Genomic DNA, 24843 nt, shown 5'->3' on the forward strand with positions numbered 1-24843 from the left:
TCAGTTTGTATCACTGCACTGCCCATGGCAGGGGGTGCTGGGAAGCATGTGGCCCTCTGTGGTGACATGGGAGGTCAGGTCCCATCTGAGGACAGTGGATGTGCCACCCCCTCCATGGACACTCCTGGTCCCAGGCATGAGGAAGGGCTGGGGGGAAGAGGGAGGTCAGAAGGGGACTGACAAATGGGGATTTCTATTTAACTAACAGGGAAAGGTGCACCCTGGCCCCAGGGAAGGGAGGGAGGCTGAGAGAAGGTGTGGGAAGGGAATGGTATTTGCAAGTACAGAAAGTCACCACCAGTGAGAAAAGGAAGAAGGTGGCTAATTGCCATGCCAGTCCAGTTCTCCCAGGAGCAAAGGCAAATTGCTTGCACACAGCATTCCATCATTCAGCAGGTGGGAAGCCCACAAGTTTGCATCCTGCCTCTGCACTCTGGAGGCAGATGGGCTCCAAAATCTCAGCAACAGCCCAGAAAACCAGCAGCAAAGTTGGAAGCTGAGGTTATTGTAGAGGTCAGCAGGGTAGAGGAGGAAGGCAAAGGCTGACTTTTGCACAGGTGGAGCAAGAGGAAATAATCCTGCTCAACACTGATGTCCTGGCTACTTTTACATTGATGTGGTGCAGTGTGGGCTGATGAATTGTGCCCTGGCCCAGAATTGTGCCCTGGCCCAGACAGCCAGAACTCAAGTACTGCATTCAACTTTTAAGCAACCTGAGGCATCTGTATCCGGTGACAACCTTTTTTAAAGTTGCCATCTGGTTTTCAAGAGCAGGCTATGCTGCAGTTGTTCCACCATATGCCCTCTCTGGCAAAGGTGAGATCACAGGCTGGAGCAAGAGGGAGGAGGGCTGCCCCTTAGCCTGCCTGCCCTTAGCCTGGTGTGGGTCGGCTGGGTAACCACATCTTAAGGAAGGGCAAGTCAAGTTCCACCTCTGGCTTGACTAGTGGTAGCCCTGTAGTCCCTGACTTTTTGTTTCTCACAAATAGAGAGCTAAAGGGCTTGCACTTTACCCCAACACCTGCACTCCACTCCTCACCCCAGCCTTTCCCTTGGTAGTCACCAGCAAGGCAGACATATGAGAATTTGGGGTTTGGCTTTATTCCTCAAAAAATGCAACTTCACATCAACTTTCCCCCATTTTTTGGTATGGTGTCATCCTTCAATCTTTTTCTAAGGACTTATACATATGCACATAGTATATAGTAACACATATGCATTTGTATATACATGATCTACTAGAAAAACTCCAGAAAGTGTCAGCAGATATGGTAGTGTGGAGCAGAAAGGGAAAGAGTGATTTCCCTGTGATTTCACTGACTGGCATGGACTCAGTACATGATGAAATAAAAGTCTGGGTGCTAATCTCTGGTCATTGTACCCAGTCTCCAAGGCCTGCTTCCACTGGCAAAAAGCTGCCATGAACTTCACCAACATGCCCACAAGCAAGGATGTCAGGAAGGGGCTGACTGTAGATCTCCTAGAAGGTTCCACACATGGTGGTGTCATATGAGGTGTTGCAAATAGCACAGATCTCATATGGCTTAATTTGTACTTCTAATCAGTGGGATCAACTAATCCATGGGACTGTAGCTCCTGTTACCTGGGGTAACAACTTTAGAAGTCCAAGGGGATGGGTGTTCCTCTATTTTCCATCAGCAAAGTTCTTTCTATTGAAGGCTGTCATTGGTGTCACCCTGTAGGAGCTGTGCTTGTGCAAGGTTAGAGAGAGGGGCAATTTTGCAGCTGTCACCTCAGGATATTTAAGGCAGGTGATTTAGGCAATTCCACACAAACTTTCTCCCTGTGAAAACACTGCGTAGCTGAGGCAGCTGAATAATCTGGCCCTGGAGTATTCACAATTAATTCATATTTCCTGTTGCCTCCCAGCCTTTTCCTGTGTTTAATCTGTTAATTAGAAGCAGGTAATCAAGGTTGTGTTGAAAACATCTGAAGCAACTGTTGCCCTCATACTTCCTGCTCTGTCCACCCACTCACCAGCAGAACTATATCAGCAGAGATCCTGAGCTTCCCTTTCTAGGAACAGCTCTCATGTGGGTAATGCCATAGCAGTGTGGAGGTGCTGCTTTTGAGTACAGGCACCAAGATGCCTACCCACAACCAGGGTAGGTTGTGAATTTGCAGTATTATCAACTGTTTCACAGTAACTCCCCTAGACCAGCTCTTCATCCATGATAGATTGAACGTAGCTCAGTGGAAGAAGGACTAGCTCCTTGTGTCATCACTGTGACATAGCATCACTTCCTCTTCACATTTGTCCTGAAGGATAAAAACCATTTCTCTTGTATTTTGATTCACAGCAATGCCTTCTCCTCAGCGTTTCAGTGGTGAGAGCATTATCATTTGGAGTGACCTTGACATCACCATCTCTGTGCCATGGTACATTGGGCTGATGTTCAGAACCAGGAAAGTCAATGGCATGTTAATGCAAGCCAATGCTGGGGCTGCATCCAAGATCAACATTCAGGTAAAGTGGGTTTTGGCTAGAAAAGAATTAATATTTCCCCAGCAGTGGATATGGCCAGATGAACTACACAGCTCCATCCACTTAGCTACATAAATGCATGTCAAAAAAACATATCATTACTTTAGCCTTTTACAATGATCAAAAAGTGAATGATCAAAATATCATTATAAAAATCATATTCATTTAAGGTTATTTTTCTAGTCAGAGGTAGTAGTGGACATTAATATAGATGTAAAAAATGGATCTATTCCTTTGGGGATTTTTTTTAAGGCAAGCTGGAGTGTGAATGTCCAAAGTTATACAAGGAGTTCTTGCAAGTTCCCATCTTTACTCTTTGGGCTTTTTTTCCTTTTGGGTTTTCTTAAGAAATATTATCTTGCTCTCCACCTCCTTCTGCATCAAGTACAAATATGTAGCAAAAAAAGACATGGTTGGTTTTTTTTCCCCAACAGATACTGAACAGCTATGTGCAGTTTGAAGTGTACAGTGGCCTGAGCCAGGTTGCTAGTTTGAAGATGAGCCAGTCACGGGTCAGTGATGGGGAATGGCATCATTTATTAGTAGAGCTGAAGAGTGCAAAGGATGGTAAAGATCTCAAGTACCTTGCTGTCATGTCCTTGGACTATGGGATGTACCAGGTAAGGCAGCATCAAAACTGCCACTGAGCACTGCACAAATGCTTTTAGGAGAAACTAGGATAGAGGACTGTGGACAAGTGCTTATGCTGTGAGACATGTTCTGCAGTGATTTATGCCTGATCAATGATATTCATTTATTAAGCTTTATGATAATATATCTTACAAAGAAGTCATAAAAAGACACATTCCAATGTCTGGCTCCTCACTGCTTTGGTATTTTTTATGTAATCTATCAGCCACTGCTTGTCACCATCACAGATCTGTCTGTGTCACAGAGGATGATAGTGCTTCTTATCAGTTGTTATTTTCCTCACAGAGCACTGTGCAGATTGGAAATCAACTACCTGGATTGAAAATGAAAAGCATCATTGTGGGAGGTGTTTCTGGAGACCAAGTCTCTGTTCAGCAGGGATTTTATGGATGTATGCAGGTATGAAATTAAAAGCGTAGCAATAAACTTTGAATTAGTGAGAAAATGCCCAGGTGAAACTGTGGGAGGTTTCTTTTTCATCCACCCTCAAACATTTCTGTTTCCTCCATAAAAATTATCTGAGAATCAAAATATTGAAATCTTTGCCAGGTATAAATCTTATCACATAGGGGAAAAACATTTGAAAAAAAATCTGGGTTTGGCTCATTAGGTGATTTCTTTAAAATTTACCCTCATTGATTGATGAAAATAATGAAACACATAATACTGTACTCTGAAAGGAGACTCTAACTTTAAAATAATTGTCTTTTGTCACCAGGGAGTAAGAATGGGAGAGACATCTACAAACATAGCGACCCTCAACATGAAACAGGCTATCAAGATCAACGTGAGGGAGGGCTGTGAAGTGGATAACCCTTGTGATTCCAACCCCTGTCCCCAGCACAGCTACTGCAGTGACGACTGGGACAGCTACTCCTGTGTGTGTGACCCAGGTAACCTGCTGGCCACTCATCCAGCATGATCATCACACCTCCATGAGCTCATCAGAAGCAGCACAGCAGCAGCAGCGTGCTGGCAAAGTGTTCATCTTCTGATTCTTCCTCTTCCAATCAGTATTACCCTTCTCACTCTTTCTGTAGCACCCTGGAAGCTGAACTCCTGGGCTAAGAATCCATGCAATGTATCCACCAAATGGAACGACAGTCTCTGGTCCAAAAGACTCTTGTGCACCTCCCCTTTTCTTTTAATTTAATTTAATTTTTTTTGCTTTCTCAGCCTTTTCTGCTGTTGAATTTCAGTCTCTCACTCCACATCCTAATCAAGATACTTTGTATGTTTTCTCTGTTTTGGAGCATGTAGCCAGCACATGCTGTCAGCACCCAGCACAGTCACCTCCCATACATGCAGCAAGAGAATACAAAACTATTTGTGGCACATGCCCCAAATATAAAACTGGGAACCAAAGGCACAAGGGTGCCTCAAGCATGGTAACAGACTGTCAAAAAGAATGGCTTGCTATCATTTTGTTTGAGAGGGAAAAGAGTGCTTCATTACTGACAGTATCTCAGGGGGAATCTGCTGATTATCAAAGATGTGTTATTAGTGTATAAGCTTAAGACAGACAGTCTTTTGGAGACATGCAAATCATAAATTACAATGGTTGCTGTAATTTTCTTACCTTGTCTCCCCAGGGTACTTTGGGAGACACTGTGTTGATGTATGCAACTTGAACCCATGTGAGCATGTCTCCACATGTGTGCACAAACCTAGCTCATCCCACGGCTACACCTGTGAGTGTGGACAAAGCTACTACGGACAGTACTGCGAAAGCAAGTAAGAGAATTATTTTGTTCTTGGTTTCTTGATCCTGCCAGGCAGCTCTTCACCTAGGGCTGCAATCCTCCCACTTCCTGTTCTGCTCCGATAAACTTCCCTGTTACAATTTGAGTGGTATTTTAGGCTGTGTTGCCTTTTGGTATTCCTGAGCTCTTCCCAGAAACTAGACATGCTATTCAGGAGCCACTTTGCTTCATCAGCTGCTCAGGGGCTCAACCAGTTCTGCTATGTTGCACAGCACTGCATCTCACCTGTACTTTGTGGTGGGCTTGGCCTCAGTTTGCTCTGCATCTCTCCTCCAGCTTCCCCAGCACACAGAGCAATGCACCAGTTTGGTGGCCTCTAGGAAGATAAAGTCTCTTGGCAGTGTAGGTCCAGTCTCTGGGCTGGCAAAGAGCCATCTCTTCTGGACAGTCTGGGGCCTGTGTCTGTTGCTTTGTGGGAGAAACGTGCTGATTCCCTCATCAGCAGCTTCCTGGTCTCTGATAAGCATTCAGCAACCAGCCTTATCCCAGAGGCAGCACTTTGATTTACTGTAATATGGGCCATTCATGATGTGCAAATCAAGTGCATTTGTCTGCCTGTTTAGGAATGGCTCATGTGATGTTTCCTTCCCTTTGAAAACTGCAAGCTTCTTCCTCTGCCTTTTGTAGTGCGGGCTTGCAAATGCTGGCCGTACTGTTGCCAGATTTGTCTTTCATTTCTCTGGATTAGTGACACAGAGACATTGTCCCTTGTCATTATCTGCTGACATGTGTCAAGTGCAACACTGTGGTTTTCATATTATAAAGCATAGAAGTACAAACTTTCCAATTACCATAAATAAAATTGGTATTGGTCTTCAAAACAGATGGAAATAGTATTTCTTTCCTAAAAATGAGCAGCAGGGAGAGGATACCTTGTGCATTTCCAGGATCCCAGTCTCAGAGCCCTTGTCCTATTGTTTGACAAAAACTCCCAGCTATCAGAGAATCAGAGCTCTCCTTGCCAGAATTAGTGTTGGGGCATCTGTGGGACAACCAGCTCAGAGGCTCACCCAGATGAAACAGTCCCAGTGAGAATGGGGCTTTCCTTCAGCAGGGGTGGCCTTTGCCTTGCTGCTTAGCTCCCAGTGCTGCTGCACTCAGTCTGAATCATAGTTTTGATCCACAGTCCAGATCAAAGCTGCCACCATCCCCTCTTCCATGTCCCCAGCCACGGGTCCTCAGTCTCTCCTGAGGCAGACCTGGGCTTTTCAGACCTTGTAGTGAACAGTCTGAGAAAGCCAGGCTGGCTGAAAGTAGTGGCTTTTCTCTATAGGATGAGCTTGCAGACAGCTTTGCACCTGAACTGGTGTCCCTGTGGGCTGGGGCAGGATGGGGATGGGGAGTGGGATATAAAGTCTTGGGGAGCTGTACCTCAAGGCAGTTTGTGGTGGTAGATAAACCAGGGCACAGGCTCAGAGCCACCTGCGCTTGAAAATACTTAGAAAAGCATTCTCTCTAGGTTTTCATAGCACTGATATTCTAAATTTTCCTATATTATAGTGTATTTATATTTATATATTTATTGATTGTTGTTTAAGATACATTACTGTCTGTAAACTGATGCAGTTGAGTGCAGATTTGGTCCAAAGCTTTATTTTCACCCTTTTTAAGAGGGAACTTAAAATAACTTTCTTTCAATTTGATTTTCTTCAATAGGATCGACCTACCTTGTCCTAGGGGTTGGTGGGGAAATCCCATCTGTGGCCCATGTAATTGTGAGACTAGTAAAGGGTTTGATTCTGATTGCAATAAAACCAATGGAGAATGCCACTGCAAGGTAAGCAAAGCAAACCATTCTTAAGTCAAAATTTCTTTAGTTTAAAAAGAAACTGTACCACTAATAATTACAAGTGAGTATCTGATACAAAGTACACACAGTTGTGCTTTGTATCACATATATATGTATGTGCACAGTGGAGTTAATCATTACCCAAAACATTTTGCTGGCACCACCCTTCTCCAAATCATACTGTACAGCTCTTATCTTATTTGTGTTTGGAAAAGCAAGCCGAGAGGATGAAAGCCTGGCTCTGATCTCTGAAGTGCAGCCTGGTTTATCAGGGGAGATCAGGCCGGGGTGCAGAGGAGTGTCAGTGGGGTTTTGTGCATCACAAGTGAGTAATGGCCATGAAACAGCTCGGGCCAGCTGGCTGATGCTCTCCCCTGTGCTATGGCCAGCAACAGGCCTGGCAGCTGGAGAGAGCTGCAGGGCTAAATGCTTTCCTCATCTCTGGACAGGCAGGGACAGATGGGGGACATGGGAGGGGAGGCACCTCGTCATGAAGGTTTTACAAAGGACTTCTCACAATAGGTTTAAACTGGCTTGAATGACATCAGAGGAGCTGGGCTTGTGCAGACCAGCGGCTGTGAATCTGGCCCCCTGCTCCTTTCTGAAACGCCAGCAGGACACACAGCAACTGTTGCATGAAATGGAGTCAGTGGGGTGCCAGCTCCGGCTCTTGTGCAATCCTAATGCCTCAGATCAAATGCATGTACAGCAGTGATTTGAATATGGGATCATTGCGTGCTCTCACTCCTCTACCTGAAACACAAATGCACAGTGCAGGAAGTTTCCTTAGTGGCTCCTTCATGCCATATAAGAGCAGAATTGCAAAGCTGAGAAAACTGTAAATCCTCCAAGAATATGTTTGGTGGGCACTTGCAACAAGTGCGCAAGGAGTAATGTGGGCCCTGTGGCTCTGCTGTAAATGGCAGCACAAACCCTGGGTCTCTGATAATAGTAATGTAACTTTCTCTGTGCTCTGCAAAATAAGCCCTTGATGTACCTGCTGCCAGAGCAGGTTTCAGAAAGATGAGCAGTTTGGAACTCAAACACCTTGTGTCTATCATTTTGGTTTTTCTAGGCCAATTACTACAGGCCCCAAAGCAGCGACACCTGCTACCCCTGCGACTGCTTCCCGTCTGGCTCCCACACGCGCGCCTGCGACATGGAGACGGGCCAGTGTCCCTGCAAGCCCGGCGTCATCGGGCGCCAGTGCAACCGCTGCGACAACCCCTTTGCAGAGGTCACCGTGAGGGGCTGCGAAGGTACCTCAGCCTCGCCATGCTGCCCAACCCACACTGCCCGGCAATGCAGCCCAGTCATGCGGCCCAGCCATGCTGCCAAGCCATGCTGCCCAACCCTGCGGCCCAACCGCGCTGCCCGGCCCTGTGGCCCAGCCATGTGGCCCAGCCATGCTGCCTGGCCACAGTGCCGTGTGGGACCAGAGCCACTGGCAGCATGCAGATGGGGACGCTGCAGGGACAGTCCTGGGCCCAACAGCACAGCTCCAGCAGTGAGGCAGTGGGGGCTGCAGCAGCCTGAACATACACCCCTCCTCCTAGATATGTGCCAGTGTGACTCATGGGGGCTGAGGGAATGGAAAAAAAGCTCTTATCTCTTTAATTTTTCTCACATGGAAATATAGCCAGCTGAGGTGGAGTAGAGAGAGCAAAAGACTAGCAGCAGCTTTTCTTTAAACCCGAGTTCATCTGCCAGTGCAGTGTTAATTGCTGAGCTGCAGCTGAGGAGGCTGGTGAGAGCCCTCATGCCTTTTGCCCACAGAGGCACCGTGCTGTGTGCCTCGTGCACTCTGCCTTCCTTCCCCACCTTGCCCATCCTGCCTTTCCTCTCACCCACCCACCCACCCACTGTCCTCCTGTGATCAGCACAAAGCTGCTCCAACAGCAGTGTGTGGGCAAAATAAAGGAGAAATGTTTTCCCACAATAAAGGAGCAAGCAGAGATAGGCAGAGCCAAAATCCAGAGCCCCATAATCATCCCGAGCTCTCCTCTGCCTGTACCTGTCTGTCCCATCTGTTGGATAAGGAGCAACTGATGGGTTACAGCTTGGAAGGCACTGCAGAGGACGGGTATCCTGACAGGGCTTTGGAATTACAGGAAGGTCCTTCAGGCAGGTTGAAATGTCTCACTGTTGTGATTTTATCTTGTCAGAAAAATTGCATCATTTCTTTTTCTGCTTTCAGTAATTTATAATGGCTGTCCCAAAGCTTTCGAGGCTGGTATTTGGTGGCCACAGACCAAGTTTGGCCAGCCAGCTGCTGTGCCTTGTCCTAAGGGCTCAGTGGGTAAGTTCCCTGGGTAAATAATTACCTACTTCATCTGCATGCCATTTTTTTTTTAAGTGTACATAGGGAATATCATTAATTCATTGGGTCTAGAGACTGCAGCATAGCTTATATATCATGAGCACAGAAGTATAGCTAGCTGAAATCAAAGAGCTGTTAATATATATTTGGAATACTAGCAATAAATAAATGCAGCAGTACAGCAGATAAACACGTATAAAGCACAGAAGTTCTCTATTTTCACAAAAGCAGAGCCTCATTTTCTATTTTCTATTTATCAAGCAATTCTTTCACATGTAACTTTCAGTTTCTAGTGACTTATAAATGTTCTTTAGCCATACAGTTCCTCTGGGCAAAGATGAAACTAGGAGAATCATATTCCTGATGACTGCTTTACTAGGGTTGCAGCCTACTAAAGCTAGAGTTGCAATAAAACTTGCATTTTTCCACACAATATCTTTTCTGTAAGCGAAATACCTTTTTGCTGAAAAACTGAAAACTTCTTTTTTAAAAAAAAGCTGAAAAAGAAAGCTGAAAAACACCTTTTATAAAGCAGATGATCTATGTTGTTTTGTACAACAGGCAAATGACAATTTTTTTATATATGTCTCTATAAACATGTATCAGATTTTTGAAAATAGAGTTCCCAGTTTTTTCCAAAGGCTAATCTGTGGGAAGTGAAAACTCTGTCTTGGTTCTGGACGTGGTAACTCTCTGCTGTGAGTGTTCCTTAGGCTCAGGGAGTTATAAATAGTTATGTGACTGCCCCAAATATTTCTAGGAGGAGGTCACTGCTTACAGATGTGCAGAAGATTTGTGGTCAACCTAGCTCCTTTTCTAAAGATTTTAGGAGATAGAATTTTTTTTTAGGTGAAGAATATTTTCATGATTAAGCAGTATAAAGCTGAATTAAAATTAGTTTTCTGCACTCTTCTTGAAGTGGTTCACCCAAGCATCTCTTCTAGGCAATGTTGCTTATAGTAATTGCACGTTCTAAGTAAATTTTACAAATTGTTCTAAGAAGTAAGCCTTATAATAATAAATATTCAGACTAAGAACCGGCGGCTTAATTGTATTCACCTAATAATGGAAGAGAAATAATATAATTAGATACAGTAAAATTAATTATAGTTCTTATTCAGATATTGGTAATTAAATGGCTTAGACATATGCAGTATGTTATGTGCAAATTAACTAGCACAAATGTCAGTTTTGAATTAGATTACTTGCAATTCATGGTGAAGGATCCTCAGCCAAGAATTGCATTTTAAAATTATTTGACAAATAGTACAAAATATAATAGGCTAAATTAAACAGTAAGCTGCTCACAGTCCATTTACAAGTGGCAAAAAGGCAATTATGCATGTTGGTTGAAGTGTTTAGCACATGCAGATGTGTGGGCATGTGTTGATGTGAATACAGCATTTGTCCAGGAGCTCTTCCTATGTAGGCTATTGCACAGAAATATCAGCAGGGGTTGGTTTTCAGGAATACTTAGGAAGTGCAGAGTCCTTCTCTTTTTTGGTATAAAGAAATGAATGAATTAATTTGAGAACAATCTGGCAGTGAGGCTGAGAGCAGTTGGGCAGAGCTTGGAGTTTACTGACTTTCCTCCAAAGCCTGACAAAAGCAATTCCTGAATATTAGTCATCCTTAACTTTTCTCTCGCAGGAATCCCCTGTTTGGAAATTGAAATACATGTGTAGCTTTGAGCAACTTAAAAATGTAGGAAATCTGAAAGTCTAGGATATTAGAAATCTATGAATATTTACCCTGCACAATTCAGAAAATTGTTTGCCATTCATGCTTTGTTTCCTTCAGGAAACGCCGTTCGCCATTGTAACATTGAGAAGGGCTGGCTGCCTCCTGAGCTTTTCAACTGCACCACCAACACTTTTGTGGATCTAAAAATCATGGTAAGCTGGGTTTTCTCAGTTTTCCCTTTGTTTTGTAAATAATGACCAGTTTGGACTCCAGTTTGATATCCCTGCACACACAGTCTTTTGACTGCAACCTTGAACAGCCTCATTTTCCATCAGGACCCTGGTGCTTTTCTGGCTCTCAGTTACATCTGCCATTGAGTTTTGTTGCCAACTCTTTCTCAAGACAAACAAAACAAACAAACAAAAATATATATATATAATTGGATTTTTTTCTTCCTCTTTATCTGATTCAGAATGAGAAGCTACACCACAATGAGACAAGGTTGGATGGAGATAAAACCATACGGATCGTGAGAGCGCTGCAGAATGCCACCAAATATACACAGAGCTTGTATGGCAATGATGTGAGGACAGCTTACCAGATCATGATCCGGGTCCTCCAGTATGAGAGCCAGCAGCAAGGGTTTGACTTGGCAGCCACAAGGGATGTGGAATTCAATGAGGTAAGAGAAATACTGTATACTGTGCTGAGCCCTTACAGTTTCCCTTAAAAATTAGGTGGCAGTGGGTAATTAAATTTGTCTTTGACCAAGGTGAAGCTAATATTGTGTAATTGCCTGCTCTGTTCCACAAATAAGCCTTTCTTCTCAGATTAGAATGGGAAGTTGGTTATGCATGTGTCTATGCATGCATGTGTATGTGTAATACAAATATTATAGAATGTGCTTTTCTAAAAAATATCATCATAGTAACAGCCAAAAGCAATATTCCCCATATGAAAAGAAATCATCACATTAATGTGTTTTTCTTGGCTAAAATAGTTTTGTGTACTGTATTTATTTTTGTTGTAAAACATGTCTAATGTGATCATGCTCATTTAAATGTGCAGCGAATTAAGTCTGAGCCAGTTACTGACTCTGAAGGTTTCCTCTAATTCAGTTTGAGAACACTTGAGTCATGAGTTGGTACATTGAAAGACATTCCATATCATTGGTATTTTAAAGCACATACTAAAATGTGTGCCAGAGAGTTTCTGCTACTTTCAGAGCATTCATGAAAGTCACAGTTATTACCAAAGTCCTGACCAGGGCTAGAGAACAAGCTGTAGCACCCTCCCTGTCTGGTAAAATATGTAATTGTGTTGGAAAAATGTGAAATTTGAAGGCAGTTGGGAGTATTCTGTGGCCTGATAATGTGAAGGCTGGATGACCCATGTCAGGCTTGTAGAGCTTTCCTCAATCCCATGTGTACAGGGGGTGCTGTTCTCCACTCTTGCCCATGCTATCACCAAGATCCTGGCCATGGCACAACACAGAGTCCAGCTAAAACATCTGTTTGGATCTGTGCTAGCAGAGCCCAGAGTCTGGGCACCAGCATGTGGAATGACCCTCCATGGGTCAGGACTGGTGTCAGTGCTGGCCAAAGATCTGTTTGGCTCCCTGAGAATGTGTGCTACACCCACATCACTGCTCACAGTACTCCAGGAGGACCAGGCAGGTCAGGCAGACCTGGGGTGAAATTGGAGAGAACTTCTGAAACATTTTATGTTTTAGATGCACCAAATTTTAAGAGATTCAGTTTTTTCTTTCCTGTGGACTGTGAAACAGGCCATTCAGATCTTGAAAAGGAGCTTCCTTTCTAGCCTGTTTTGTTAAGTAGAAATATGAACAATAAGCAAAAAAAAAATGGTTTGGAAACATATGCTTTAATTTATTGTTCTCTGCACTTGGCACTGAAATTCGTACAGATGATGTTTTCAAGAACTCCCTAAATATTTTAGGATAGGTCAGGAATTTGAAAACTAATGAGTACAGCTCATGAATAAAAGGAGGCAACATCCTAGGCTGAGGAACCACAAGGGGAGAAGGAATTTTTTTTATAATTCCACATAGAAGCCTGAAAAATAGATAATAAAAAACCATAAATAATGTTCACAAACACGGAGGAGGCCTGGTACCAAGTACAGTATGTGTCTCCTGCATTCCTGGGATCCATGTTGTGCTTCTCACCCTAGGTAGAGGTGGTCATACTGGGAGTCTCTTTCAGCTCAGATACGTGCTTGCAGCCTCAAACAGTACAGACAGGATACAGATAGCTCCTTCTAAATGAAGCCTAAATATTTGTCTTGGCTGTTTTAGAGCTTGTGGTGATTAATTCCTACTGCCATTTATGCCGTTTTACCTTAGTTAGGAATTAGGTTTTGTTACAACAACACAGTTCATATGTACACCAAGATTAAAAACTTTTTAGCATTTTCTCACTTAAGCCATTTAGCACACTCTTTTGGGGTCAATCTCCTTCCACTCACCCTGAGGGTCCCTTTGCATATTTTTCTAAGAAAGGGCAGAAGAGTCAGGTCCTCAGAAAGAAATGCCTTTTTAATACCATTTGTAAGCAATGTAAAAATGGGGAGACAATGACATGATTTAAGTTTTCTTATGTATTTTCAAGTTTGTCTATGCAAGTTAATATTCACTCTTAGCATTCTTCACTGTATAAGTTGTCTTCGTTATCTAGGAAACAAAGCAAAAAAATTAAAGTAAAAGAGGAAGTTATATTTCTATTCATGGCTTTCTTTCGTTTTTCAACAAAAAAGCATTATTTTGATTTATCTGGGAAAGTTCTTCAGTGTACCTGCTAAGAGCTGTGCTTTCCATGTGTCTGATCTCTCAGAAACAAAGAAAACATGGATAGGTTCTCCTCCTGCATTTTCTTGCTCGATTTCTTTTCATGAGGAGGAAGAAAGTAGGCGGTTCTCTTACAGTTTCCAATTTTGGCTTACTTTACTTGTAAAAAGTTTAGAGGGATTTGCTTTACATGACCAAAAACCCTCTGGGTGAGTAACTGGTGTGTGTATTTTATATGGCTGCAGTGGAACATGCCTGCATTAAATATTTCATTATACACTTACCTAAGGCAGTCGGGCAAATGATTTTCAATACTTCTCACTTGAAACCCAGCTCTGTGTTTGATTCATAATTTAGGCTTGTACTTTATTTCTCAGAATATTATCAGAGTGGGTAGTGCTTTGCTGGACCCTGGCAACAAGGAGCACTGGGAGCAGATTCAGCGAACAGAGGGTGGCACCGCTCACCTGCTCAGGCACTATGAGGAATATTTCAACAATGTGGCCCAGAACATGAAAAAAACCTACATGAGACCCTTTGTCATTGTTGCCACTAACATGAGTGAGTATCTGTGTTGAAAACTGCCCTTTTTTTTGACTCATAAAAAGGTGCTGGACAGAGGTGCTAGTTATTTGTTTTAATAGTACCTACTTGGAAAAATCATTGCATTTTTTCAAATCCATCAAGCCTTGATCCATATTTTTCAGTTGTCTTGGGGGCCTCCTGGGAAGTGTCTGATCTGTTTTGCCTCTGGACCATGCCACTGCTCCATGTGGCTATTTATTGCAGTCATAGCAGTGTAGAGATTGTAGGAAGGACTAAGTTTGCAAACAAAGGTAATGCCTTTTGAGACCAACTAATATAGTTGAATGTAGTAGATCTCATTTTTGGAGGAGTCACACCAACACCACCTGAAGAATTACTGCAGTACAAAAAAAAAAAAAAGTAACCCTACTATTGATTTTGTTGCATATTATTGATCTTACTTGCATAGGTGGGGACTGCCCAGGGAGAGGATGGAATTCCCAGCACTGGAGATGTTCAAGAAGCAACTGGATGTGGCATTTAGTGCTGTGGTCTAGTTGACAGGGTAATGATCTATCAAAGGTTGATCTCAATGATCCTATAGATCTTTTCCAACCTAGCTGATTCTGTGATTATACCTCTGATTTTCACATGCTTTCCTGACTTGGAACCTATCCAGAAAACCATCATCTGTAGAGATTCTTGTACTGAAAGGTATTTTCACAGAATCACCAGCCCTTCAAATGCCATCCTAGTCTTGCAAAACCCATAATCAGAACAAAATCTATGGGATCCAAAATATCCAGAATGAGTGCAAATTGAGAAGGAAACATCAGGCATACCAAGACACCTTGTTCACCTATCACAGGAAATTTCTCCTCTGACAAACAAATAGCAGCTCCTGCACTTTGGACTGTGATGTATTTCATAGACATCCCTGCAGTGCATATGCAGATGAAGCACAGCAGCCACAGCCTGGTCAGCTTCTTTCCCCATTTTCTGCCCTGCTCTCTCTATTTCATTTTCTTCCCAGTTACAAACAGTCTGAGCTGAGGGGGTGTTGGTGATAGTCCTGCCCTGGGTGTGAGGTGAGATGGAGCCAGCTGACCTTCAGAAGTCCCTCACAAGCAGCATTGCTATTTGGTTTTTCTTTCAGAGCTGCTCTAAACTATATAAGCCTGAACTTGTGTTTAGCTTTTCAAGCTGTTGCTTTTATTTCAGATATGAAGAAGGCTTATGTGCCAAAAGTTGCTCTTATTTTCCCAACTACACCTGCTGTTATAGTAAGAATTTTAATGGGCTACAAACCTTGTCCCAAGAATGCTTTATGTCCACAATCACAGGGGCAGAAAATCAAAGGCATGAGGCAGTCAAGTTACAAAGGCTGTAGCATCCTGCATCAATGGGGCATAGATTATTGTTGAACTATGCCAAACTGAAACACTTTGATTTTTCTTTAATAAATGGAAATACTTTCTTATGATTCAGAACTATGAGAATCAAAATATTTTTATCTTCATACTCAGAAAAAAATGTGCTTAGGATTTTAACCCAACTGAACTGAGATGAAAACAAACCCCAGAATTTCTTGCACGTTATAAATAGATTTTTTTTCAACCAGTTCTTCCTGTGTAAAGAGGCGTGAGCTTGAGAGTGATGAGGCAACTCTGGCCTCAAAGAGGTCTGTTTTCTTTTGAACAGTTTTTCCAGGTGAACATGGTGTTAATAGAGTTCCTAATGGCTCATCTGGGAGTTAGTTAGAACCTAGGAAAGGAATGGGAATTTGCAGGTCTTAACGAGGGTATTTCTTCACACAGAAATTTGCAGAGGATCACACCTTTTGGTGTAGGGTTACCCCTAGGACATGTAAATTGGCACTCAGTGACTTGTCCTAAATGAGAAAGTTAAAGCCAACTCAAATGCTTTTTGGGCAGTTAAACAGGCAGAGATGATGAGGTAAGCCAGGGGGGATCTGCCAGTGGGGGACTCAGGAGTAGTCCCAGATTAAATGCATGTTATTTGCTTCTGTCAGCTGACTTCACAATCCAACAGATGTAGAACTATGGTTTTGAAGCACTAGATTTAGTCTTGCCATTAAAAAGCAAGTCTAAAATTGGAACATGCAGCACACACTGGAGCAAGCCAGCAGCACATGGAGAAACTCTGTGAAGCAGGAGCATTCACTGAGCAGCAGCCAGGGAAAAGCCTCTGAAACCCCAGTCAGCTGCTGCTGGAGAAGTACCAGTGAAGTGATCTACCTCCAGATGGGTATTAGCAAAAATTTCTTCACTGAAACAATTCCCAGGCATTGAAACAGGTGGCCCAGGGAAGTCACCACCCCTGGAGGTATTTAAGACATGTAGATGTGGCCCTTGGGGCCATGGTTTAGTGCTGGACTTGGCAGTGCTGAGTTAACACAACAAAAGATCTTGGAGATCTTTTGCAACCCAAATGATTTTATGATTCTTTAATTCCAAAGTTTCCTGTATGTTTTCATAGTATGAGATGCTGTCTTGTGAATTCCTTTCCACTGATCAATCAATGTATAATTTGATAAATGTAACATAATGCTGACACATAAACTTTTAGTTGTTATATAATAATATAATTACTATACAATAACTAATATATATTATATATAATATGATTATGATATATAGTAACTAATAATATAGTTATTAGTTACTATATAATAATACAATATATACGGTGTTAATGGAAAAAATTATATTTTGGGGTTTAAATTTTTTATCTGCATTGTGCAGTCATTTAACCTTCCAGTAATGTTTCACTGTGGTGATGGGAAACTTTTATCCCCCCCAGTTATTGCTGTTGACATCTTTGACAAGTCTAATTTCACGGGAGCTAGAATACCACGATTTCATGAGATTAAAGAAGATTACCCCAAAGACCTGGAGTCATCTGTTGTCTTCCCTGATACTCTATTCAGACCTTCAGAAAGGAAAGGTAAAACCCTTCTGCTGCTGTTTGGTGAGCAGTTATGGGCAGCTCCCAGCGCGTGGTGGATCCTGAGGGAGCAGAGTGGTCCTGGGGTGAGAGCAGGGCGATGCCTGCACACGTGAGCATTATTGAGGGATGGAGCAGCTGTGCATACTTCTGAGGCATTTTGCCTGCCGGCAGTGATGGAGGCATGGGGGGCTGTGGGACTGGCTGTACCTGTCTGTCAGGTCTCGCCTGCAGCCCCTCAAAGCCCTGTCAAAGCAGGAGAAATGCTCTGCCTCTGTTCCCACCAGGATGGGATGGGACGGCTGCCCAGCGCCTGCAGTCCCACAGCTGCCTTCCTCCAGCCCCTGCAGAGATGGAGGGAGGTGGTGTGAGAGACAGAGAATCCAAATCTGGGAACACAGAGAGGTGTTATCAGAACTAGGCAGCAATGAAAAAGTCTTGAGCTGGGTGATCAGGGATAATACATCGGGGAGTACCTGCTTCCCAATGTCTTTAAAGTGTCCCAAGATTGTGGCAAAGCACCACAAGGTTTTTGGGCAAAGGGAGAGAGGGTAACTCAAAGTTCAATAGATGTACCATTGTTGAATGTCTTCCGAATGAGGAAATAGTAACTCTTCCAAAAATAATACATAATAAGCTAGTACAGCTTTATGACTTTTTGCTTAGAAACAGAGTATCTGCTTCTATGATTTGTATCTTTTCTGTAAGACAAAAGGGAACAGGAATTTTAAGAGAATCTTCCAAAACAGAAAGCTCATTATATGACAGAATTAGCAGGGAGAAATCTCATGTGAGTAGTTGGTGGGTCCATTAATACTAGTTTTGCCAAATATAAATGTACATGCAATTTAACAGCATGCATAATGTTTTAATCTTCTCCTTAAGTTATGCATGGGATACTTATATACTTATGCACCTTTTAGCTTAGAAATTGCTTATTTTATAGCTAGACTAAATGGCTTTTCACTGTTCAATGGTTATTTGATTATCAGCTATATAACTATGAATTGTGCTGAAATTTTATTAAAAATATCAAGTAGAACATTAGAAGCATGCTGAGTGCTTTAAGCCTGGAGTTGTAAGAACTCTAATATTAGTCTCTAATAGTATCTTGGCAAAGCAAAATTACCAGTTTAAATGGTAGCTCTGAAGCTGTGTGCTGTGAATTTAATATTTGTGTTGATTCCATAGCAGTGCCTACAATGAAACCTTCAAATCAGAAAATACCCTCTAAGTTGAACAGTGATGTGTTCAGCCCTGAGAGTGCTTTTGCAAAGAGGAAGAAGCGACACCCAGACATTGAGACACATCACACTGTTGCCATGGTCATTATATACCGATCTCTGGGACACCTCCTGCCTGAAAACTATGATCCTGACAGGAGGAGCTTGAGGTAAACCCCAGAACTGTTTGGGAATTGTTCAGATCCCTTTTTCTGCTTTCTGAGTGTGTGGGGGAGACAGGGCTAAATTTATACTGGCCAAAAGTCATCAGTGCTGCTGTTCTCACTGCAGTACTGCCTCATGTCCTCCCCTGGCACACTGTGGGAGAACAACCATGCCAGCAGTGCCAGCAGTTTTTGGGAACGCATCTGTATGGAAGGCTGTTGGTACACTTGCCTCACTTGCTGAGCAGAATCAACCTGAGATCTTCTATGTGCAGAATGTAGCTTTGCATTTTGATGTGTAGACCACCATGCAATTTTTCTCCTTGCGCAGATTGCCAAATCGCCCCATCATCAACACACCTGTAGTGAGCACAGCCATTCACAGTGATGGGGAGTTTCCTCCCAACCTGGTGGAAAAGCCTGTCATAGTGGAGTATGCCATGCTGGAAACAGAGGAGAGAACAAAGCCTGTCTGTGTCTTCTGGAATCACTCCATCACGTATGTCTCCTGCTTGCTTTAGGGCTGTGAGTGACACCGTCTGAGTAGCAGAAAACTCCTGCCCTTATCCTGGGAAGATAATTCTGCAGGAAACCCTGTCTTGGTCTGTCTGTTCAACTGACAGCTGATTTTTGGTGGAATAGAGCCATGTAGTCATTTCCCACCAACCTGAGAAAAATGAAAATAATTATCATAACTCCTCAAACAAAGGATTAGCCATGCGGTTTCTAAGAAACACAGAGCTGTCATGTCTTTCTGCAGGGTTCATTTTCACCCAGAAGCAATAAATCCCACAATTTCCTTGTATTTGTCCATGCTATTTGCCCACAGATGTATGTCTGGACAAACATACTCCAACTCCAGTGTCTGAATTCATGGCTTGCCTGAGGTCTTTAAGTCAGGATTTTCAGGAGATGATTCAGCTCTTCCATGGGCTGAATCTTCTCCTGTTACACTCCAGTGACTATGGACAGAGTAGACAGCAAACCTTGGTGCCTCAGCCAGGGCCAGTGCAAAAAATTACAAAATCAAATCTTCATTTTAGTAGAAATGAGGACTGAGGTTTTTCACATAAAATTGAGAGTAAAGATTATTAATTTCTGAATCACAAATTTTTGACTCAAAAGTCAATACAAAGGCAGTTGCACTGGTAAGAAACTTAACTTTCATTTCACCAGCTATTGTGGATTTGCTTTCATTTGTTTTAGTGAAAAAATGGAGGGAGTGGAAATACCTTTTTTGGGACATTAGACATTTCAGTTTATGGAAAGCAATAGTAATATAGAAGCAGAATATAAGAGAGTATTTTACTCTCTAGGAGGCAAGTGTTAGGAAAAAGATGAAATGTTCTGAAAATCATTCATTTAGGTCTTTTGTATTCAGTAAAGTTCAAGATAAAGACATCTTTTTCTTGAAAATGAGAAAAATTATATGAGCTGGAACTGTATATGCTGATGTTTCATTGGTTTTATGGCATTGTGGAAACAGCACAGTCCTGTTGGAAATATTTCAAGAGTGGGGATAAAACAAAAGAAAATGTTTTGAGAGGTAACCACATTCTCATATGATGCTTTCACAATATTGTAACTATTCCATATATGTTGCAATTTCCAGCTACAAACCCAGGTACACAATGAGAGGATGACATGATATGCCCAGGAAAGGGGAATAGCTGTCACTTGTTTCCTAAAACCCCAAAAATTCTAGTAAACCTATGGAAAAATCCATTAAAAGGCAATATCCTGTGCAGCAAACTAACCTAGGGAATGTGTGCCTCCTAGTTAAAGGCTTCAGGAGGTTATATCATTTAAAGGATCAAATATGCAACAGAAATCTCTTATCTTCACAGTAATAAACTCTTCATTTGCCCACATGTGAAGTAGTGTTTTTGCTTGTATGCACTCTGTCAATCTGCTGATTGTGAGGGAATGGCAAGTCCTTTTTCATAAATTTTTAAACATTGTTTGAGCTTGAATAACTCATTAGCTCTAAAGTGATTCATGTGTTAGCTATTTGCTGGCAACTTCAGTGGCATTGTTATCTGTGTTAGGTCTTCCTAGAGCCACAATTGAAAAGCAGCTCTTATGTGGCTTGTAATAATGAAAGAGCTTTTAGAAAGAGAGTACTTTTTGAGAGGAAGTGATATTAAAATTTAACAAATATTTTATTGCTGAATGAAAAAGAGGTCTTGTCATATTTAATTGAAAAATCTTTCAGTAACTGCAAGACTATTTTTATTACTCATTAACTTCAGAATAGAATAATTAATAGTGATACAGAATAATTTCTGAAGTCACTGGAGTGAACCATAACTGCACAGGGAAGAATTTTAAGGCAGCAGTTCCTCCCTATTGTTAATATAAGAGATCTCCTGGCGTGAAATCTAATATTATTTATTAGAGAAGGTTTTAACCTTTTCTTGTGTACTTTTCAGAGGAACTGTATAATGATATCATATTATTGCTGAAACATATTCATATGGCTCAAAAACATTTGTCCCTCTGTGGTTCTGATACCATTTAGCTCAGTTACAGACATTTTGTTCAGTGCAATCTCTTTCCCATATTGGTTGTGTGGTCACTGACCCAAAAGCACATTTTTAAATCTTTTTTTTTTAACTCAAAACATACTGTTATAAACCCACCAAATCTGGCCAGCTATCTTATCAGAAACTACTTCAGCTGAAGGCCTTTGATGATAGATACTCTTTCAGGCAGGTGACAGCTATAGATGATTCTGTTCTGTACTTGCAGTCCTCTCTGGTTGTGCAGCACAAGCTGCCACAGAAGGCAGTGGAAGGTGAGGGGAGATTGGAGGATGATGCTCAGAAATGCCTTTTTCCCCACAGGATTGGCGGGACAGGTGCCTGGTCCTCCCGAGGGTGTGAGCTGTTTTCCAGAAACCACAGCCACATTGCTTGCCAGTGCAACCATATAACCAGCTTTGCCGTCCTGATGGACATTTCCAAACGAGAGGTGGGTGATGTCAGGTTCATGATTTTTGGAGACTTTGGTTTCCAAGAGCTTTGGAACAGAGCTTTGTGTGAAGACTCAGAGCATTGCCAGCAGATCAGCCCCAGTGTCATGAGTGTGTTGCCCATGCCTGGCAGCCCCTGCCACTGGGTTTGCTGAAAGGACCTTCATACTTGGTTGGTGCATCCTCTGGGTGCTGCCCATAGACACTCAACATGTTTAGCAGCTAAAGAGGTGGCGTCACCCACTCCTGTTGGTCCCTAAGTAAATCTGTATGTTTGCTCAGTATAATGAAAACATTGGCATCCTGAGTAGTAGATTTGATTGGAGGAAAAGGAAGGGAAAACCCCCAGAGTTCCTGTCAATCTGTCTTTCTACAGAATGGGGAGGTGCTGCCTCTGAAGATCGTCACTTACACAACCGTATCCATCTCACTGGCGGCTTTGCTGATCACCTTCATTTTGCTGGTCCTGATCCGCACACTGCGCTCCAACTTGCACAGTATCCACAAAAACCTGGTGGCTGCCCTCTTCTTTTCTGAGCTTGTCTTTCTTATTGGAATCAACCAGACTGAGAACCCGGTAAGACTTACTCTGTGTTCATTGCTAGAGTTGTTCTCAAGCTTTAAATCAGGGGGTTTGTATTGCAGCTTTTACCTTCTCCCATCTGTTTCACTTTCTCCTCTTTTTGGCTTCAACACTTACTTGAAAAACATCAGATTTTTAGTATATTCATGTGTGGTTGATAACATTAATAGCAATGGCAGACAATAGGAGTATATCTTATTTTCAGAGAATATATGACAGCAGCCCTGTTAAAGGTTTATCCCAGGAACTGAACCTTAAATACTTATTTCTTCCTTCCTTTCCATCAGTGTGCTTTCTATCTTGCTTTGCCTGTTCAGTAGGAGGCTCTCCAGTTTCACCTGCAGGAGGTACCTCCCAAGCCCAAATGGCTCCTGGTGTAGACTCACAGGTTGTCAGTGATGTGGTTCTGGTCACAATGTGCTAATATTCACATTGTGCACCCACTGGCCATTCTGCAGAAGCCACTTGCCAGGCATGGGACAGCTTGCTACATCCAAGATTCAGTAGGATACCTGTCAGTTTGCTTTGTGCCTTCCAGACACAGGGGTTGTTGGCTTCAGCCCATCATATCTGTTGACAAGACTTGGTGCAAGGATCTCCAGCATTGTGCATCTCAAGAAATACAAGTTATGAATAGATTGAGTATGAGATAGATATAAACCACACGTGAAGTGTGTTCTGTACTGAAGACCTCATTGCTCTCTTAACTATGTGGCATTATATGTAGTCTTGCTGCTGTTCTTAGTAGCACCCATCCCAAAAGCCATGGCTGCCATTCAGACAGGTAAGAGACAGACAAGGGCTCCAGCACTGCCAGGCTCCACAGCTGTGCCAAACAAGCTGCACACAGATGAGGGATGACATGCAACAAAATGTATGTCCTTAGTAGATAGGAAAAATATTCAGAATGTTACTTTAGGGATTATCTGAACACTGTGAAGAAAATTTATCTTCTAGAAATCCATTAATGTACATGTTTCAATCTAATTTTTGAGAGGGAAGTACAGTGTTGAGATCAAAACAAAACAAAATAGCAATAAAAAAATCATGCTGATTTCACATTACCCAAGCAGCAGAAATAGGAGAATATGCCTACATTCAATGAATATCATCACCATCATGGTAGTGACACTGTGGTGCCTAAACACAGAGCCTCATTGGCTGTATAACTTAATCCTACACTGTCACTCTGGCTTCTAATATCCACTTGAGCTATAACATGCATTTTTAAAAGTATCTAACCTTGACTAATTTCAGCTTCCAGTAACTGAGTGCTGACAAGAACTTTTCCTGATAAATTTGAGAGACCTCTCTTATAAAAACTGTCATGCCAGGAAACCTCTGTTTAATAGTATTTCTTTTGGAAAACTGTATAAAACAAAGCTGCTGAAATTATTCCATTTCTAAGATTCAGGTTAGTCTGTTGGGTTTTTTCCTGGGCTTCTTCTCCCACTTTACCTTTTGAAAAACTGTGAATGCCAAACTGGATAAAGCTTTCCAGCTGGTTGCATCACTTCCAATTCTGTATACCAATATTCCCCTTTACCAGGAATCCTGGTCTTTTTTGTGCTGCTGTGGTGAGATCTTCTGCAGTGACCTGCCCTCTGGGATATGGTCTCATGTCATGTGTGAACTTGTGTTGTCTTTGTTTCGTTATATAAATGTTTGCATACTAAAATAACTTTGCTGAAAGGAGCTCACCTTGCCAATTGATACACAGCACTCTGTGTAACTTGACCTTTCCCATGCCTTGCTGAGCACACCACTCATTTTTCACTGCATTTCACTGGCAAGGGGTAGTTTCAGTTCTCCAACATATCTGCTGGGGAGGTGGGGGCCAAGTCCACATCCCTACAGAATTTTACCAAAAATTATGCCATAAATGATGGCTCCTCATTTCCATATTAATTTCATAGTATCATGAAGTACCAAGCAGAGGTATATAAAAGCAGTAAAAACAGTTCATTACATCAATACCACAAGTCCTAATGGTTGTACTTGGTGAGATTGTTCACTTTTACTCCTCCTCATTTCCATGCTTTGGGTCTCATGGTGTTATCATGTCCTGTAGGGTTACCAGGACTCAGTGAAACACCCCAGACCTTTATACCATTTACACAAAGATCTTTAATTTATAGAATGTATTTCATACAGCAGAAAGCTGCTCCTTACAGCCTACCCAGACAATTTGGGAAGGTAGGAGGGCTGTAAGCCATGTCTGCTTGAGACAATTATTCATCTGTCTGTATGGAATGAGAGTTGTCTAACGAGTCATGCACTGATGAACATAAAGAGGTAAAGAATGCTGGAGCACAAATAATGCTGTGCTGCTTGGCACCCAGCCTGGCTTTTATGGGTTTCTGTAAATTAACAGTCACATTTCTGGGTGAGGTTTTAATCTTTCCCTGGACTATTGATAGAAAGTGATTTATTTTCTTTCTTTTTTCTTACCTGAAAAAGGTAATGTTCAGGGCAGCACTCTACTCATAAGCATGTGAGAATAGGAATAAGAAAAAGCACTACTTACAAAGAGGGAAGAATGATGGTTTATTTAGTGAGCCACATTTTCAATAACAAGTGATGTTATAATAGTGCTGATGTAGCAAGTGAATCCAGAAAGTTGGCAGCCTTTGTATGATTCTTTTGCTCAGTAAAGAGGTTAAATGTACATTAAACAGGGAAATGTACATATATGAGCATTACACCATGAAAAACCACTAAAAAATCGTGCCAAAGTCTGAAAGCAGGGTAAGTGCTGCACAGGAACAAAAGGTTACAAAACACAAATGTAAAACATTTTCAAACAAAAACTGAATGGTTGCACAAAGTTCTCTTAATTCAAGCTTATCAACAGATCCTTAGCAAAATTTTTGTTTGGCTTCTGAAAGG

At 42.1% G+C, this 24843-nt stretch overlaps 1 protein-coding gene across 1 annotated transcript in view; it reads left to right on the plus strand.

Annotated features, from left to right (window-relative positions):
* CELSR1 (cadherin EGF LAG seven-pass G-type receptor 1) overlaps positions 1-24843 on the plus strand; it is a 166324-nt gene that overhangs the window by 122896 nt on the left and 18585 nt on the right. The window contains exons 10-25 of the mRNA XM_058023300.1: positions 2322-2488; positions 2941-3126; positions 3443-3556; positions 3876-4050; positions 4750-4891; positions 6577-6697; positions 7785-7968; positions 8907-9008; positions 10830-10924; positions 11185-11394; positions 13896-14079; positions 16867-17010; positions 18202-18403; positions 18729-18896; positions 21244-21370; positions 21748-21948. Of these exons, the coding sequence (XP_057879283.1) occupies positions 2322-2488; positions 2941-3126; positions 3443-3556; positions 3876-4050; positions 4750-4891; positions 6577-6697; positions 7785-7968; positions 8907-9008; positions 10830-10924; positions 11185-11394; positions 13896-14079; positions 16867-17010; positions 18202-18403; positions 18729-18896; positions 21244-21370; positions 21748-21948 (2522 nt within the window). The remainder of the gene's footprint in view (positions 1-2321; positions 2489-2940; positions 3127-3442; positions 3557-3875; positions 4051-4749; positions 4892-6576; positions 6698-7784; positions 7969-8906; positions 9009-10829; positions 10925-11184; positions 11395-13895; positions 14080-16866; positions 17011-18201; positions 18404-18728; positions 18897-21243; positions 21371-21747; positions 21949-24843) is intronic.

This window comes from Melospiza georgiana, chromosome 4 (genome assembly GCF_028018845.1).
Source record: "Melospiza georgiana isolate bMelGeo1 chromosome 4, bMelGeo1.pri, whole genome shotgun sequence".
In the NCBI taxonomy this organism is placed as follows: domain Eukaryota; kingdom Metazoa; phylum Chordata; class Aves; order Passeriformes; family Passerellidae; genus Melospiza; species Melospiza georgiana.